Below are 17,498 nucleotides of genomic sequence, written 5' to 3'. Positions count from 1 at the left end.
GCCCATTTGCTGTTTAGATCATTTCTTGATGAGCTTTCTTTTTTTACATTTACTAAATGTTAGCTGTAGTCCATGTTTAACGCATTGGCCTAGAGCCAGTGGGCTTACCAATATATTAGCCTGTTAAGAGAAATTAAATAAAATGTGAAAATGAAAGGAAAATTGCGTCAAAGAAAGATGGAGGCCAACCATGAAGAAGACCATAATGGCTGCTACTCACACCCATTCACTCGCTGTGCTCACAGTTGGGTCATGTTGTGCTGTTGCCAGACTCTGGAAGGAAATTCAAAGAAAGAATTAAACATAATTCTTGCATATAGCAACCATTTATTGAGTACTTATTCTGGATCAACATCGGCAATACAAAGATGAGGAGATTGGTTCACTCTGCAAGAAACTCATGGTTTCCTGTAATGATTCTCAGACCTGCGGTGAAACCTGGGCTGCCCTGACAGAAGGCTTTCAGAAGGGCAAGAGGGCATCTTTGTGTGCATGTCCGTGCTAGGAATTATTCCTAAGGAAATACTCAGGAAAACTGCAAGATGGCGTCTTTCAGAGTAATGTTCTCCATTCTGATGCAGAGTAATAAATGACCTACCAGATGTTCCAATAGATATGTGTTAAACACCTGTTCTGCTCCACCTTGATAAAGAACTTAATGAGTTATTTTTCTTGACCGCTGACATGGTGTGTGATAGTTGTTTCTTCATATCTAATTACTGTCTTCATAGTTCACTGACTCAGTTCACTCTTTAGTTTTCCTCTTTTACTTGCCCGTAGTTGTGGATGATACAGTGATGGTGCTGAAGCATGCTGTCTTTGAACCCTTCCTTCCCTCATTGTCATGAGGTTTACTTCCGAAGTGGCTTTTAAAGGTCTGTGATACACTGATCCAGCATTAATACCAACTATGATTTTAGTACAGATGCTGGTGTCCTCTGTTCCTGCTCCATGTCTGTATAAAAGATTGCTTGATTCCACTTGGCCCTTAGTACCTTTGGAAGAAAATTGAGGCACATGGACTATGCAATCGGGCATTTGGCATTTATTTGGGTCAATTCGTCACAGTGTTTGAGAACAGGTCAAGAGGTTAGCCAATTCCATACTCTTAATGAGTTCTAAGTTGTTTTATTTTTTTAAAAAGATTTATTTATTAGACAGACAGAGATCACAAGTTGGCAGAGAGGCAGGCAGAGAGAGAGAGGAGGAAGCAGGCTGAGCAGAGAGCCCGATGTGGGGCTCGATTCCAGGACCCCGGGATCATGACCTGAGCCAAAGGCAGAGGCTTTAACCCACTGAGCCATCCAGGCACCCCACAAAGTTGTTTTAAATGTAGATCTAGGGGCACCTGGGTGGCTCAGTGGGTTAAAGCCCCTGCCTTCGGCTCAGGTCATGATCCCAGGGTCCTGGAATCGAGCCCCACATCGGGCTCTCTGCTCCGCAGGGAGCCTGCTTCCTCCTCTCTGTCTGCCTGCCTCTCTGCCTACTTATAATCTCTATCTGTCAAATAAATAAATAAAATCTTTAAAATAAACAAACAAATAAATAAATAAATAAATAAATGTAGATCTAGTACATCCTTTAAGATCTGCTTATAGAGGCTCAAAACTTTTATCTTCCAGGTACAGTATAGGATTTAGAATTTCTAAACTCCAATGTTAATTTTTTAACAAATTAATACAACCATTCTGGGAAAATACAGTTAACAGGTCCTTGTGGCTCCTACCTATAACCTAGAGGTTTGGTTCTTAGACTTTTTCCTTAAAGTGGCAACCAGGTTAACAGAGAACTGAACATTTGCAAACTCTTCTTTTGGATCTTCTGCTTCTTTTGTCCTTCAAGACAAAGACATTTCAAAATTCTTTTTTTTTTACCCCCAGCGTGGCGGTAACTGACAATCTGTTCTAATTTAAGGGTTTCTCCTCTTCAAAAATCTGAAGTTGTTGAGATGGTTAAGAAACAAGTCAAAGTCATAACGCTTGCAATTGGCGATGGAGCCAACGACGTCAGCATGATTCAGACGGCGCACGTCGGGGTCGGGATCAGTGGCAACGAAGGCCTTCAGGCAGCTAATTCTTCTGATTACTCCATAGCTCAGGTAAAGCAGCCTTTCCGCCGAACACAGCATGAGTCTCAATTGACAGTATGAAGAGAAAAATACTTAATTCTTTTCCTGACGGATTCTTTTCTACTTTTATTTTAGTTCAAGTACTTGAAGAATTTATTGATGGTGCATGGTGCCTGGAACTATAACAGAGTCTCCAAGTGCATTTTGTACTGCTTCTACAAGAATATAGTCCTCTATATTATTGAGGTAATCACAGGTTAAGTTTAAAATCCTTGTCAGGTACATATATGTTTAAAGAAAATTTCTTCATTGGTTTAGTGACTCCTTTGTTTGCCTACTTTTTATAACTTCCAAACATGTTCAAGTCTGTTGGCCACAGAGAATAATGACTGTTTCAATTTCTGGCTAAAAATGTTGCATTGTTTTGGTAAGATATGTTGAATTAGAATTGATGAAGTCATGTTTTCAGTTTTTAAGAGACTACAAACTGGGGCATCTGGGTGGTTCAGTCAGTGGAGCGGTTGAGCGTCTGTCTGCCTTTGGCTCAGGTCATGATCCTGGGGTCCTGGGATTGAGCTCTACATCTGGCTCCCTGCTCAGCGGGCTGTCTGCTTCTCTGTCTGCTTCTGTCCCTCCCCCAGCTTGCACACACACTCTTTCTCTTTCTCTCTCTGTCAAATAAGTAAATGAAAGATTTTATTTATTTGAGAGAGAGAGAGCAAGAGCATGAACAGAGAGGAGAGGAAGAAGCAGGCTCTCACTGAGCAGGGACCGCCCCCTCCCCCCACAACATGGGCCTCGATCCCAGGACCCCAGGATCATGACCTGAGCCAAAGACAGATGCCTAACCGGCTGAGCCACCCAGGCACCCAATAAATAAAAAACTTTAAAAGGAAAAAAAAAAAACCACAAACTATGTAGCATTTTTTATAAAGCTCAAGATCATACTAGAGAAAGCGTTACACTATTTAGGGATACACACATGGAAAACTATTTAAAAAAAAAAGTAAGGGAATGACAGACATTAAATTGAGGATTGTAATTCTAAGGGGTAGAATCAGGAAGGGTACACACATAGTTTTGCTTGTACAGGTCATCTCATAGTTCTTATTGTTTCAAACTTAGTTATATACAAGTATCCCTTGCTATCCGTACCTGTTTGGCTTCTGAGTTGGTTGATAGGTAGCAAGAGTTCCGATAATGAGGGATTTGTCTAAAAATTATCAGAACATTCAGTTCCTATGTCTGGATGGCAACAAATTTCTATATTCCTTTTCTGCTACCATCTATAACATTATTATTGAAATTAAAACTTAACCCAGGTCAGGAATGTCCCCTCTAAAAGGAGGCATTCTTTTTACAACACCTGCCAGGCACCAGGCTTAGTTTAGCAATGACAGGAGGTTCCTCTCCTTCAGGAGCTTGCCAATAGAACACAACGTAAGCCATTATGTGTAATTTTAAATTTTCTGAGAACCGTATAAAAACAACTAAAAATTAAAGCCCAGGTTCATTTTAAAATGACATTTTCTTTATCTTAGTGTGTTCAAAATTATCACTTCAATATGTAATCACTATAAAAAATTAATACACTATTTTACATTCTTCATGCTGTTTAAAATCCTGTGTGTATTTTACACTAACAGCACATCTCACTGTGGACTAATCACATTTCAAGTGTCCAAAAGCCCTCTGTGACCCATGGTTACCACACTGAACAGCACACAACAACTCGCAGATATGCTGAACTAAATGATTTAACCAGGACGTGATAGAAAAGTTATTTACCGTTTTTTGTTTTGTTTTTTTTTTAACCTATAGCCATCTTATCTTCATAAGCTGTAATTGTAATACTTAAACTCTAGTAGGTGTTACCAGTTTCTGGCTTCCTTTGCTGCTGTACACAGCATAGTGATAAGGGCCCCTTAGTTTGCTAAGAAAATCCTCCGTGTTGTACTCCCACCTGAGGACCTGCCCACACCCTCATAAACCTGCCCAGGGCTCCCTCACACAAGTCTGTTTCTGCCACCTTGCCCTCCAATCTGCTGTGTCTACAAGTCTGTCAGGAGGGGTACAACCTAACCATTTGCTGTATGGAAATAATATCTCATACTTTACACTAGAGAAGTAACACTATAGACAAAGAAAATATGGGTGAATTTCACATTTACGCTGCTAATTGTTAGTTGGGAGTTGCTGTCTGTTTCGATCAGCTCCCGTTCTTTATGCCTCTGTCAGAATGCTTATCTCCTTATTAAAATGTTGACTGATCATAGTTCTGAAGAGACAAGCTAGGAAAATTGAAAGTTAGTTTCAAAGCATGCAGGCAGTTTCATTTATTGGTCACAAAAATGCTATAATTAGGCTACAGCCCATTAGGTAAAATAATCAAGTACTTGGACACATAAACAATCTATGAACTTATTGTTCATTACTGCTGAATTTTGTCTGGAATAGTCTGTGTTTTGAAGCAAAATGCACTTCTAAAATAGCTCAGAAGGTCCAAAAACAGATACATTCTTTGTTGTCTGTGTAAATTTGTCATTCTTTTCTAAAAGGATAATTTTTGATTCCCGATCCCCTCTATAGTCCTAGTTTTCCTAATTATATTTTCTTCTCTCCCCAAACATTGATATTCAAAAGAATATCAGTTTATACAGTTATTTACAAATACCTTTGAAGATACAGGGAGTTCAAAGCCACTGGCACCAATAAATCTGCTTACAAAAATTTAATTTTATAAAATGAAATGAGTGCACAACTCATTGCTTTTTAAAAGCCTAGATTATTTGACGATCAACTGTGAAGCAGGCGAAACTTACGTACTAATGGGAGAAATAAAATATATTAAACTCACATGAAAAGACTAAAACTGCACGCCCTGTTTCAGATGCAGAGTTATGCGATTTGTGGTAGATTAGCCCTAAATTTCACTTGGCTTTGAATTTAAAGCCTCTTCATGAGATATTTAGCACTAATCAAATTCTTTACACATGGAAAAGGAAGTAAGTCCTAAACTCTACGGGAAATCTCCTTTTTAAGGTACTTTTCTTTTAGCACTTTATAGAAATGTATTTTGAATATAATTCAACTGTCTTGGAAAGGAATTGACCTTTTAAATCAATTCCCAGATACCCAGCATTTGCCTGCTAAAACAAGTTCTGCCGATGTTAATGGTTCGTGTCACTCCCGTGAGTGAATAGACAACACTTTGCTGGGTGTCTCTGGTGTGGACAACTGCCAGTCTCCAATCTCCCCTTTCAGTTTTTTGTGCTGATCAGGCGTGGGAGCAGAGGACTCATTGACTGTTCATAAGCTGCTGTTTAATATGCAGAAATGCTCCATGAGGGAAAAGTCTGCAAAGCTTTGACTGCCACGCCTCTGCTGGGACGTGGAACTCAGAATATAATACCAAGAGAGGCAGGTCTGAAGTTTCTTTGCTAATAAAGGAATGGCCTGGAATGCTTTGGGTTTCATAGATTATCAGCAACAAGTGCTTTTCCCATTGCTGTAGCGCTAGGAACATCACTATCTAGCTCCTCTGTTGCCATAAATTACAGCCGAACAAACAAACACAAACTTCACAGGTTCCATATAAAATGCTTCCTTGTGGTGGCCGCCCAGCAGTAGCCCAAGGTGTTCAATGAAATCACCGGCTTGTTCTAAAGGAATTTTTCCCCCTCTGAGATATCTGACTCTTTCCTAGCAAAATAGGACCTTTTCTTTCAAATGATTGGTCACATCCAGGTTTCCTGGTAAGATCCCAAAACAGTGGAGTGTTTCAAAGTTCCAGAAGCTTTGATTAAAGTTAAAGAGGTGATACTTTCTGAGCACATTGTCCTGGGACATGGATTTCTTGTGAATTTAAATAATCTCCATACTTCCCGAGAAAGACTGGAATTTTCTTTCTGCATCCATAGTTCTTGTTGAGTCAAAGGAGGGGCTTTTATATGTTTATAGTCATTTAGGTGTTGTTTTATTTAGTTCAGGTTGTGTTTCTAATATATCTTTTAAGTACAAATCAGACTAGTTTGAAATCAGCCTTTCTGTAGACTTTTTCACTGTCAAAGAACTTTTTCTCCTCTAAAATATATAAACTTGAATGTCAAAATATTTGTATAAAGTTGTAGGGTACTGTATTGAAGGATTCTGTTCATATTCTAGTCATGTCTCCTCTTTTAAAAAATGAAATTAGAGTAAGAATTGTTTAATGTAGGAAGATAATTTGTAAAAACATGTTCACATACCTTTCAATAGGAGAAGTAAAAAGTTAAAAATGTGTTGATAGATTTCCACTTAAAAATTCCTGCATTTCTTTCATAAGGCAATTCAATTAGGCATTTTTAAATGAACTTTGAATGAAAATGTATTCATTTATTTGCAAACTATTTTAAATGTTAAGCTTTCTATAAATATTACTTGATTTGAGGGAGGTTCTTAAATTTCAAGCTCATATTGACATTTGAATCCGCACCAAATGTTACAGACACAGCTAGGACACCATTCACATTTACAAATGTTCACTCACACACGAATTTAACATAACTTTCTCATTGTATATACCATTGGTGACTGCAGATACATTTATGGCTATAACCTTTGAACCAAGTCCTATCCATTAGATAATCTGATATGCATCTCTTTTTCAGATCAACTATGATTAGACCACATCTTCATAGATGAGCGAGGCCATAATTTGAACCTTTGTGTTGAAAAATTCCACATATTTCCATCACACACTAAGATAGCTCAAAGAGGTTCTTTGCATGTGTTGCTGCAATAAGTCACAATTCCCTTCAGGGAGAACATTACCATCAACCGGGAGTATCACAAATACGTGTTTACATAATCCACATTTGATGAAGTAAAAACACAACAGAGAGCATTAAAGCCCCTCTTGTCACCTTGTATCTTCTTCTGCTTAAAATAAATAAATAAATTAATTAAGTCGGCAGCACCACCTTAAGGAATAAACTTAGCTTAACTTCCTATAAACATGCCAAGTTTTTTTAAAGCATGCAGAAATGAATGGCCTAGTTCCTTGTCTAGGGCAAATGTTCAATTTTTTTCTGTAAATAGATGGAGGAAAGCAAGCAAGAATTTCAGATCTGATTCCGATTCCTGTGCTTCTGTGATTGTTGCTGGTAATGTGTGTTACAACCTGAACACAATTCAGACTTATTTTTCATGTGCTATTGCTGCTTTGTTTTCTTTTCCATCTCATGAAGCAGACATTCGTTTTTATATATGCTCAATCATTCCTTTCCATGATAAAAAGGAAAAAGATCAATGTGGATACAGAAGCTGTTCATAGGGAGGCCAGCCTGGGTACATATTGATAAATGGTGAATTTGTAGCAATTCATGCTTCCATAATGAGGTTAAATGAAACGTGAAGTGTAGCAAAGTCCCTGCAACTCTGATTCAAAAATTCACTTGACTGGCACATCAAGACTGCTGTCCTCCAACAGGTTTTGTTGTTGTTATGCTTTGGTTTTGTATATGTGTTCACGTAGTAATCTCATTGCAGGGCTAGACTTTTTATTCTTCCATATCTACTTGATTTTTAATTACATTTAGATCGGCTTTCCTAAAAATAATCTACGTATTCCTGACTTACTAATACTTACTTTAATTTTGCATTTGTCTTAAGCATGTTAGAGAAAGTTGTTTTCATTTTTTTTAATTGCCTTTCATTTTGTATCCAAAGTTAAGACTGCTGTTTTGAAGAGAATTTCAAAATACAGAAGAACATGATGCTTTATTACTTGAAGATTTATGCCTAATCAAAGCATAAATTCAAGTGACCAAGTATTTTTAATACATAAATTCAAATTTCACTTCCAGATGACTGTAATTATCAAGAAACACTTTAAAGGTTTATAAACTTTAATCCATTAATTCTACTTCGAATAATTATCTTTGGGGGGGGCACAAGAAAGTTTTTGGAGGTGATGGATATGTATATTACCTTCAGTACAGTGACAGTTTCACAAGTGTACACATATGTCCAAACTTACCAAATTGTATGTTAACTGTGTGCAGTCTCTTGTATATCGATTATACCTTAATAAATCTTTTATTTACCAAGAAAAAATAATAATAATCCATTCTTAGAAAATAGAGATGCATAGGATTTCTGTACAAAAATATTTAGTTCTGAATTATGTATAAAGCCAAAAACTGGAAGCAAGCTAAGTATCCCAAACCAGTTATAGTCACACTGTAGAGGATATACATCTATAATTTCGTTCTAAGGGATATAAAACACTTAATAAAATGTATATTATGTAATGTTAAGAGGGAAAGGGTCAGGACATGACACTATATACAGTAGGTTTCCAGTAAGGTAAATTTGTGAGTGTATATAAATGACCTATATGAACGCAGCCAACACAGAAGAAAACTATGACTATATTATTGGAGGAAATAATTTCATTTTCTAAACAAATGTGTTATTTCATATAATCAAAACAACAGTTTATCTCTTTAATTACCAAGAGATACTTATCTCTTTAATTATCAAGAGATAAATCTTTTAAAAAGGAATTAAAGCTCTAAAACTATAATGCCAAAATATATTCCCTAAACTGCCTTCCAGAAAGTGAGGTTATATTTCATTTTTTTTAAATGTATGATTGATTGCCTATTAATATGATTCTTTTTTGACTGAAACTAATTCTGCCTGAAATAACAAATACCTTCTGAAAGGATCCCTTCAAATTAGAAAGCAGAACAGAGACATGCCATTTCCAAGAAAGTTGTGAAAATCCTATGCTAATACTGCCATTATGCAGAGGTTGAGTTTTGGGATTCTAAGCAATGCATTTATGGGTTTGTTTGTTTTTTTTGGTTTTGTTTTGTTTTTTTGTTTTTTTTTTTTTTGGTGTCCTAACAACCTTGGGGTTGTTTTCTTCCTAGATCTGGTTTGCCTTTGTTAATGGCTTTTCTGGACAGATCCTCTTCGAGAGATGGTGTATCGGTCTTTATAATGTGGTGAGTTTCAGGCATTTGATTCTTCCTGCTTTATTAAACACTTGGAGATAAAGGTTCTGCCTGCATTAGGCTGTTTTGGAATAATGACCATTGTGTGCCCTTCAGATGTTTACAGCAATGCCTCCCTTAACTCTCGGAATATTTGAGAGATCATGCAGAAAAGAGAATATGTTGAAGTATCCTGAATTATACAAAACGTCTCAGAATGCCCTGGACTTCAACACCAAGGTAAGATACGCTGGCCCAGCACGTCTGTGGCGGGCAGTGGGACTCGCTTCACTGTTTTAATTCCATGGGGCATCTGGTCTTCCAAAGCCAAGGAAACATACTCCAGGGCTCTCTGACCGTGGCAAATCATACTGGTCGAAGGTTCCGTCCAAGGGGGACTCAGACGGGTTTTTATTTGTTTGTTTTCTTATAAAATTAATGCATAATCACAGTTCACTAGGGTTTGCGAGTCAGCAGTAAATTGAGGCCGAAAGACAGACATGAGTGTCCTTTTGGCCCTCAGACTTTCTATCTTTGCAGTGTTGTGGGGAAAGGCTCACTCCTCGCGGGAGTCAGTCTTGCGGGACTGACAAGCCCCGTCTTTACATGTATAAAGCAGTGGGTGTGGAGTGGGGTGGGAGGGCGTCTCCTTTATTAATTTTCTGTTTTGTGAAATCATTTTGACCTCATTAGAATATTAGATTGCATTATACTCTCTGGTCCGTAACTCATTTAGTCATAACACTCAGTATTTCCAACCCATCAGATTTTAAATACAAGATAAAATATCTAACATTTTATCTAAAAGCACATTCTGAGTTTGTATCCTACGTAACACACTGTGGACTGTTTGTCATGCCTTGGGGCTCCTGGTATTTATTCACCAACAACAAAAACATCTCATTTTCGTCCAAGTTTAGATTCTGAAGTCTTTCCACGGGCACTTTTTAGTAATTCAGGTTTCTGTTCAGACGGAGAAAAATGGTTAATTTTATCACAGTCAAAACAAATGACATTTTGAAACTATAATAAAAGCAACAGAGTACACCTTCCCCGAACTTTTCCCATCTAATAGAGCACATGTTTATTAACGTGTTTCTAATCATCAGATGTAATCAGTGCTTCAAATTTAGGACAGTTAATGTAGGATATTTTTAATGTGTATTAATTTTCAAAGCTCTCAGCTGATGTTTTTTCTCAGTGTACCAAGATAATAAAGCAGACAGGTGCTTCAGCTCCTCAAAGCTGTAAATGACAGCACCTGGTTGATAGCCTCCATGTTATTCGTCTTCTGAGATGGTGTCTTCCTGACCTCACCAGGCATGCATGCCCAGGGGTGCAGCCGCAACTTGTTGGCATTGTTTTAAATAACTGAACTTGGTTAATTAAAAACAAAAAATTAAAAAAAAAAAAAAACTGAGAAATATCTCAGACCATTCATTCTGAAAACTATTTTTAATGGTCTCTTAAAACAATTAGTAGTTACAATATGCAATATCTGTGCTTCTTGTCTTTTATTTTTTAAGGTTTTATTTGGGGATGTTCTGACACTTATTTATGATGTCTAGTTTGTATTAAATTGCACCACTTTGCTGTAATGTTTTTTGTTATCTGTGGTTGGTATTTTCAAGGGATCATGAAACACAGTCCAGACAGATACAATGGACTGTGAGCTCTTGTTTTCCTGAAAAGGTGATTTGAGAGCTGAGAAAGTTCCAGGCCTACTGGCATCCTCACAGTAATTCTCACTGACCTGGACAGTTGTCTCAAAGCCACAAGTATCCAGTCTACCATAGCTCAGGCTCCACAATGCTCTCTCAAGAATTAACTTCCCAGCCACAGACTTGGCCGTGGAAGTCTTGCTTAGAAACATAAAGTGATCGCCGCAGGATCATCCAGAGCCATTCCTGGAAAGTCACGTCTTTTCATACCCTTTGCACATGGCAGCTTGGACAGTCTTGGGGCCAAGGAAAAGGCAGCCTGTTGTTTTGATGTGTAAGCAGCATTCCTCGCGTCCTTTGCTGTTCTTTTATTGTTTACAAAGTATTTCATTATCTGCGGAGCCCATGTGTTTTGAAAAGTCATCAGATCAGCCCAAAAGGATTATGCAACTTCTCTATCCTTTGAATATTTATACATAAGTTGCCAACCATTTTTTCATAGCGCATGTGGATTTTCTAATGATTTCAGTGAGAAATCTTCGATTAAATCCCTTCTAAGTGTTTTAAAATTCAGGGACAAATGGTGACAAAATGCATAGTTGTCTACACAGCAGTTGCCGTGGGTCCCCAGTGTAGAAGTATTGTTGCCTTGAATGATGATGATTACGTTTGTTATGGTAAAAAGGGTCGGAGGTTCTGAGGTCATGACAGGGGTTAAAGGATTAGCATGTGACAATAAGTATCGGTCAAGAAAATGGAAAAGTAGAACTAATTTTTCTTGCACCCACCTGTGCTTTCTGTCAAATAAAAACTTGTGGTAATGACATAGTGAGGAGAAGAGACAAAGGTTAATGAGTAACACAAGTTCAAATGTGTAACGTATTGGAGCGTAAATTAGATCATACAATCCAGTGTGGCGCGGCCAACTAACAAAGGAGATTGAGATCACGGTGGAAAATTTTGGGAGGCAGGCAACTTAATTTCTGTTGTTGGAACAGCTTCAAACTATTAATACATGCCAATTTTATTTAGCGGAAGTTTTGCTTGCGAGAAGCACTTTTAAATGACAAAGGCGCAGCTCTTCAAATCCTAAACAGGTTTTCGATAACTTAATCTTTCACATCCCTGCTACAAAGAAAAGACCAGCAATACAGGCGCCCTTGCTCTTAAAATACAATAGATACAGAAACGGAATAACTATTCAGTGATGTTATAATTGTAGGAAGTTCCATGTTGACGGATGTTAAAAATTGTGGAAGCCTTTTGTAAATTCATTCAGTGATAGCAACGTTGCTTTAAGAAATTATATGCCTTATGGTATACCTGTTATTTTTGGTATGTAGTACGTGTGTGTGGAGAGAGGTGGGGAGAGAGAGAGAGAGAAAGAATGTATTAGATTCTTACCATTGAAAAGTGTACACTTTTACTGCACATGGGAAACAAAAAGTAGGGGTTTCACTAAATTAGTCTTTTCAAAAGTCTGTTCTTTGAGAATTATGAAAATAGTCCCACCTAAAGAATTGCAGGACCTACCTACATTTCTTTTAACTGTTACTTTCTTTTTCAGGCAGAAATTTAAACTTTTAATACTTGGTCTTTAAAAAGCAAAAAAAAAAAAAAAAAAAAAAAAATTCAGTGAAGCTGAAAAAACATTTTGAGAAACATAAAAATAAATAAATGACCCATGAAGGTCTAAGAGGCAGAAAGTGTCTGTCAGTTCTATTAATTCACAGTGGTGGCCCGACAGAAACACGTTTTGTGAATCTAGCTCACAGATAAAAAGAAAGGTCAGAGTTCACGGAGCTAGTTTATCGCAAATGGTTCTCATGGATTTTTGTTTTCCCTCAGGTTTTCTGGGTTCATTGTTTAAATGGCCTCTTCCACTCAGTTATTCTGTTTTGGTTTCCACTAAAAGCCCTTCAGTATGGTAAGTAGAAAGGATATGAATGCTAAGAGATGACTTTTTACATTTTTAGAAAAATAACTCATTGTCAATATAGGTTAAAAATTATAGCAGTTTCATTTTGTGCTGTTTTCCTTAACCTAAAATACATGCATCCAAAAGCTGTACACACTCTAAAGATTTTTATTATTCCTTTGGGAGCAAAGTGATTTAATATATGCAAAGCCTTTCTTCCCACTTCTCATGTTTTCCAAACTTGCAGAGAGTTAAATTTTAGGACTCCTTTTCCCCCCTCCGCTGATGTATAGTTTGAAGACAATAGTGCTAATATTTTATGTGGTCCATTTAACACACGTATAAGTCTTGCACCAAACTCTTTATACTGAACCTGATCAGAAATGCTCATGTTTTCAAGTACGCGTGAGCCGGTATTTTGAAAGGAGGTTTTTTAATATGTTTTTAGGTTCATCTTGGAGTGCAAGCTTGTTTTGAGGGAGTGGATTTTACTCTGTTAGTCTTGAGAGAGGGGAGCACGGTGAATTTCCTATGCCCATAAAAATGATCTAGTAGCCACTCGACAAAAGAGATTTGCTGGGATGCTGGGTCCCCTGAGCCGACCTTCCCCTGAAATCCTGAGGAAGGCAGCCGGCTGCTCTGTGCCTCTGCTCCCAAACTACAGGAATTAAACACAGGGCACATGCCCTGCCGGAGGATCTATGTGTCCTTTAGAAGTCCTGGCCCTTACCTCCCCTGGCTGTGAGTTAACGATGGCCCCCAGAGGAGTGTGCTGTCTGTCCCTTCTTGCCGACCTATAGTCTATTCCACAAGGTGGTCTTTGCAAAATGTAAATCAGACCGGGTGCCTCTCCCTGTCAAGTTTAGAATGAAATGCACAGCCCTCACCGTGGTTGATCCCGCCACCTGTGTTGCCATGTCCCATCCACTCCAGCCCCCAGCCCCTGTCCCCTCCGTCCTCCAGCCTGCCACTTGCCTACACTTCTTCCTTCCTCCTCCTCCTCCAGGGAGTCCCACCGGATCTCCCCCTCACCCCCTGAGGCCTGTGCTCCCAGAGAGCCACCTTCTCTACTCCCATGTCTTCCCCTCATTACCCTTCATCTTCTTGAGGCTATCTTTACCTGTCAGGGTGTGAGGCATTTGTTCAGTTTTTATTCTCTCCCCGTCAGTATCAAAGCTCCTGAAGAGCAGAGAACTGTGTAGTTCAGTGTTGTATTTGCAGGACTTAGAACAGAGCCTAGCTAGTCATCAGCGCTTGGGAACCCGCCCCTGAGTTAATGGGGGCATGGGGCCTGCGTGGGGTGAGAGTTACAGGGAGGGAGGGCCCTTCGTGTCCAAATCAGAGATTTTCATCTCATTTCTTTAATAATTTCTCTCCTGGTACACTAAATACTTCTCATGTTCTAAGCCATGGAAATGAATAGTAAGAAAAATCCAATTAAAACACAGCCTGTTGACTTCAATAGGCCAGGAGAACCACAATGGATTTTTTTTTTTTTTAACTATAATTCACATGCCATTAAATTCACCCTTTTAAAATTATATAATTCAGTGGTTTTTTAGTATATTCAGAGAATTGTACCAATTCACCGCGATCCAATGCCAGAGCATTTCTATCACTCCATAAAGAAGCCCCACGCCCATTAGCAGTTACTCCCCATCGCTTCTCACCCCAAGTCCCTGGAAACCAGTAATTGTTGTCTGTGAATTTGCCTATTCTGGACATTTCTTAAGAATGGAATCATGTCATATGGGGCCTTGCTTCATCCATGTTGCTGCAGCATGAATCAGTATCTCACTCCTTACGGATGAGTGATATTCCCTCGTGTGGATTTTCCACATTTTCATTATCCATTCCTCTGTTGAGGGACATTTAGATGGTTTCCGCTCTTCGAAGCCATGGGATATTAAACTCTAGGGTATCATATGGGACCTTAGACAATTTCTCTAGGTAAGGCTTCTTTTCAGGTTGCAAAAATCAATATAGGTATGAAAGATGAGGCCTGTCCATTGCTTGCTGTTTCAACATTCTAAACTGGAAAAAGGAAATTCAATATCAAAAGTCTCTCCAGCCAAATAGCGCGTAAAACGCCTTCACAGTGACACGGTTTGAAAGGAAATCCCAAGTGACTCCAGCTCCTGGAGAGCAGATCCTGGGGCTCTCTTTGCTTTTGTCTGGGAAACTGCCCAAGCTCACTACCTTCAGCGGGGGCAGTTCATGAAATGTGCCGCCTGTAGAACCCAAATCCAGCCCAGTCCAGAGCACACATGGTCTCTCTTCTTAAGACATGAATGATATGTGGGTAAATTACATTTTAACATTCTACTGTTGAGGGGTTTGTTGGGTTTTCTTTGCCTTGTTTTTAATTTTCAAATAAGTAGAGGTTTTGCTTTTTTTTTTTTTTTGGCTTTTGAAAGGATGGGGTACACAAGAAATGTTTGAGTCTATAAGGTGGAGCTAAACATGCATTAATTCACTCGCTTCAGTGGTTCCCAAAGTATGGCCTGTAGACACCTTCAGAAATATCCATGATGACCTTCTTGGAGTACCTGAGGTCAAAATTTCAAAATTTGCATAGTACTATCCAGACATTACTTTTTTGTCTTGCGGCTGATACAAAAACAAGAGTGGGTAAAATTGCTGGTGCCTTGGCATAAATAGTGGTTCCAGTCCTTCATGGACATGATAGTCCTCCCTGCCATGCACCAAATTAAAGAAGCAACAACAAAAGTCAGTGTCACATAAGAATGCCCTCGAAGAAGCTGTCAAACTAAGACTTCTGTTCCATCTTGAAACCTGATGCGTATCTCATGAATATTCTATGTGACACAAGGGGAAGTGAGCAGAAAGCCCTTCTGAACACCGGTGAGGTCCACCAGGCAGGATGCCCTGTGGACCATTTGAGCTGTGACCTGCACCAGCTGCTCTCATGTGGTTACAGAATCCTGCCTAAGGGTTGCCAGGTTGGCTCAGTTGGTTAAGCCACTCACTACCTTAGGCTTAGGTCATGATCCCGGGATCCTGGCATCGAGTTCCACTCCTCGGTGAGGAGCCTGCTTCTATCTCTGCCTCTGCCTATCACTCTGCCTGCTTGTGCTCTTTCCCTCTCTCTGACAAAGAAATAACTAAATAAAATCTTAAAAAAAAAAAAAAAAGGAAAGAAAAAAAGAAAGAATCCTGCATGAGTTGAAGGCCCACCCAAAGCATCAAGGGGAGCCATTGGTTTCAGTGTAATAGAATACTGTAACTTCACGGTACAGTTTCAGGCTCCACACTGAAACGGACCTCTAAGAAACTACTTGTCGACTTTTGATGTAATTTCAAAGAGTAGCCACACTCAGGAGAAAAGATCATTAAAACACTCCTCTGTTATAACTCCGTCTCTCTGTGAAGTTGAATTTCCCTTATATATTTCAACCAGCATATGAGAATCCAGCTTCCTTCTCTTGAGCAAGACATTAAAGAGATTATAAAAATAGAAAACAAGGCCAATTTCCTCACTAACCTTTTTTGTTGGGGCAAATACTACTTATAAAATCCGTTTTTATATTCTATGGATGGAGTTTTTTTACTATTATCTTTAGATAAGTCAGTATATATTTTTTTAATATTCTGCCTTAATTTATAACTTGGTAAATATCGATAGATATAACATAAACAAAAGTTTTTGGAGATCATCAGTAATTTCCTAAGTGTAAAGGAGTCTAGAGACCAGAAAGTATGAGAATGAATGGTTTACCTCAGTCATCCAAATGCTGACTCGGACAATCCCTACAGTAGGCTCTTTCATTTCTTTCTCTACGTGACCTTGAAATGAATCTTCGACTTCTTCATGGTAAACCAGTCATGACCAGAAGGCTTCCCTGGACCTGAATGTGATTATTTTTGATAACCTATATATACTGATTAAAGGACCAGCATAAAAGCATGGAAGTCAGGACGTGATCATGAGACATCTTGATTTCTGAGTATGTTAGATTTCTGAGTATGTAGATTTCTGAGTATGTTAGTTTGGTTGTATAGAAGTTTGCAGATTCATGGCAGATACGAGTTTGTAAACAGTGTGTTCAGAAGACACAGTACCTCAAGGCGCACCTGAGACTCAGTCCGTTGAGTATCTGACTCTTGGTTTCAGCTCAGGTCATGATCTCAGGGTCATGGGATCAAATCCCATGTCGGGCTCTGTACTGACTCTGCTTGGGATTCTTTCCTTCTTCCTCTCCTTCCCCCTCTGCCCCTCGCCCCCTTCTCACTCAGTCTCTCAAATAAATAAAATCTTAAAAAAAAAAAAAAAGACATAGCACATCAAATCCTGTATCCTTAATCAGGGAATACCACCACTACAGAGGAGTCTCCTAGATTACTGCTTACCAGCCCTACTTCAACCCAAAAACTCTAGAGTAGGGTAGGGACACATCCTGGAGTGTCTGCCACATGTGCACCCAGCACTGGAACACTGTGCTTGGCGTCTTCCATAGGAAATCTCATTTTAATATCAAAACCCCTCCAGGCGTAGGTAGTTTCACTCCATCTTTTAAGTGAAGAAACTGAGTTCCCTTGGAGGTTAGTTATAAACCAACATGATACAACTAGTCACAGAACTAAGCCTGGTCTGTGTCTCCCAAACTCAATGGACTATTCCTTCTCTTCATACCGGTACCCCTCTGCCTGTCTCGTCCCATACTTTATTCTAACATAGTTTGTCCTTACATATGAGATTTTGAATAAACATTGTTGAATTGTTGAATATTTGCGTAAGATATTGTACTGCATACGCCATGGGTTTTAAATGTTTCCGTGGTACCAAAGATTTCATTATTCAGTTATTTTTAATTTTTTATCTTTTTATCAGTCATCATGATTCTTTG

At 38.7% G+C, this 17,498-nt stretch overlaps 1 protein-coding gene across 4 annotated transcripts in view; it reads left to right on the top strand.

Moving 5' to 3' along the window:
• The window catches only part of ATP8A1 (ATPase phospholipid transporting 8A1), a 236,318-nt gene that overhangs the window by 180,080 nt on the left and 38,740 nt on the right, over positions 1 to 17,498 (top strand). For all 4 annotated transcript variants that reach the window (XM_004764082.3, XM_004764081.3, XM_004764083.3 and 1 more), the window contains 5 exons: positions 1,915 to 2,098; positions 2,204 to 2,314; positions 8,989 to 9,063; positions 9,169 to 9,291; positions 12,561 to 12,639. In XM_004764082.3, coding sequence (XP_004764139.1) covers positions 1,915 to 2,098; positions 2,204 to 2,314; positions 8,989 to 9,063; positions 9,169 to 9,291; positions 12,561 to 12,639 — 572 coding nt within the window. The remainder of the gene's footprint in view (positions 1 to 1,914; positions 2,099 to 2,203; positions 2,315 to 8,988; positions 9,064 to 9,168; positions 9,292 to 12,560; positions 12,640 to 17,498) is intronic.

The sequence above is a fragment of the Mustela putorius genome, unplaced genomic scaffold (assembly GCF_011764305.1).
Source record: "Mustela putorius furo isolate JIRA1106 unplaced genomic scaffold, ASM1176430v1.1 tig00000083_pilon_pilon_pilon, whole genome shotgun sequence".
Taxonomy (NCBI): domain Eukaryota; kingdom Metazoa; phylum Chordata; class Mammalia; order Carnivora; family Mustelidae; genus Mustela; species Mustela putorius.
This window is presented reverse-complemented; position numbering and strand designations above follow the sequence as displayed.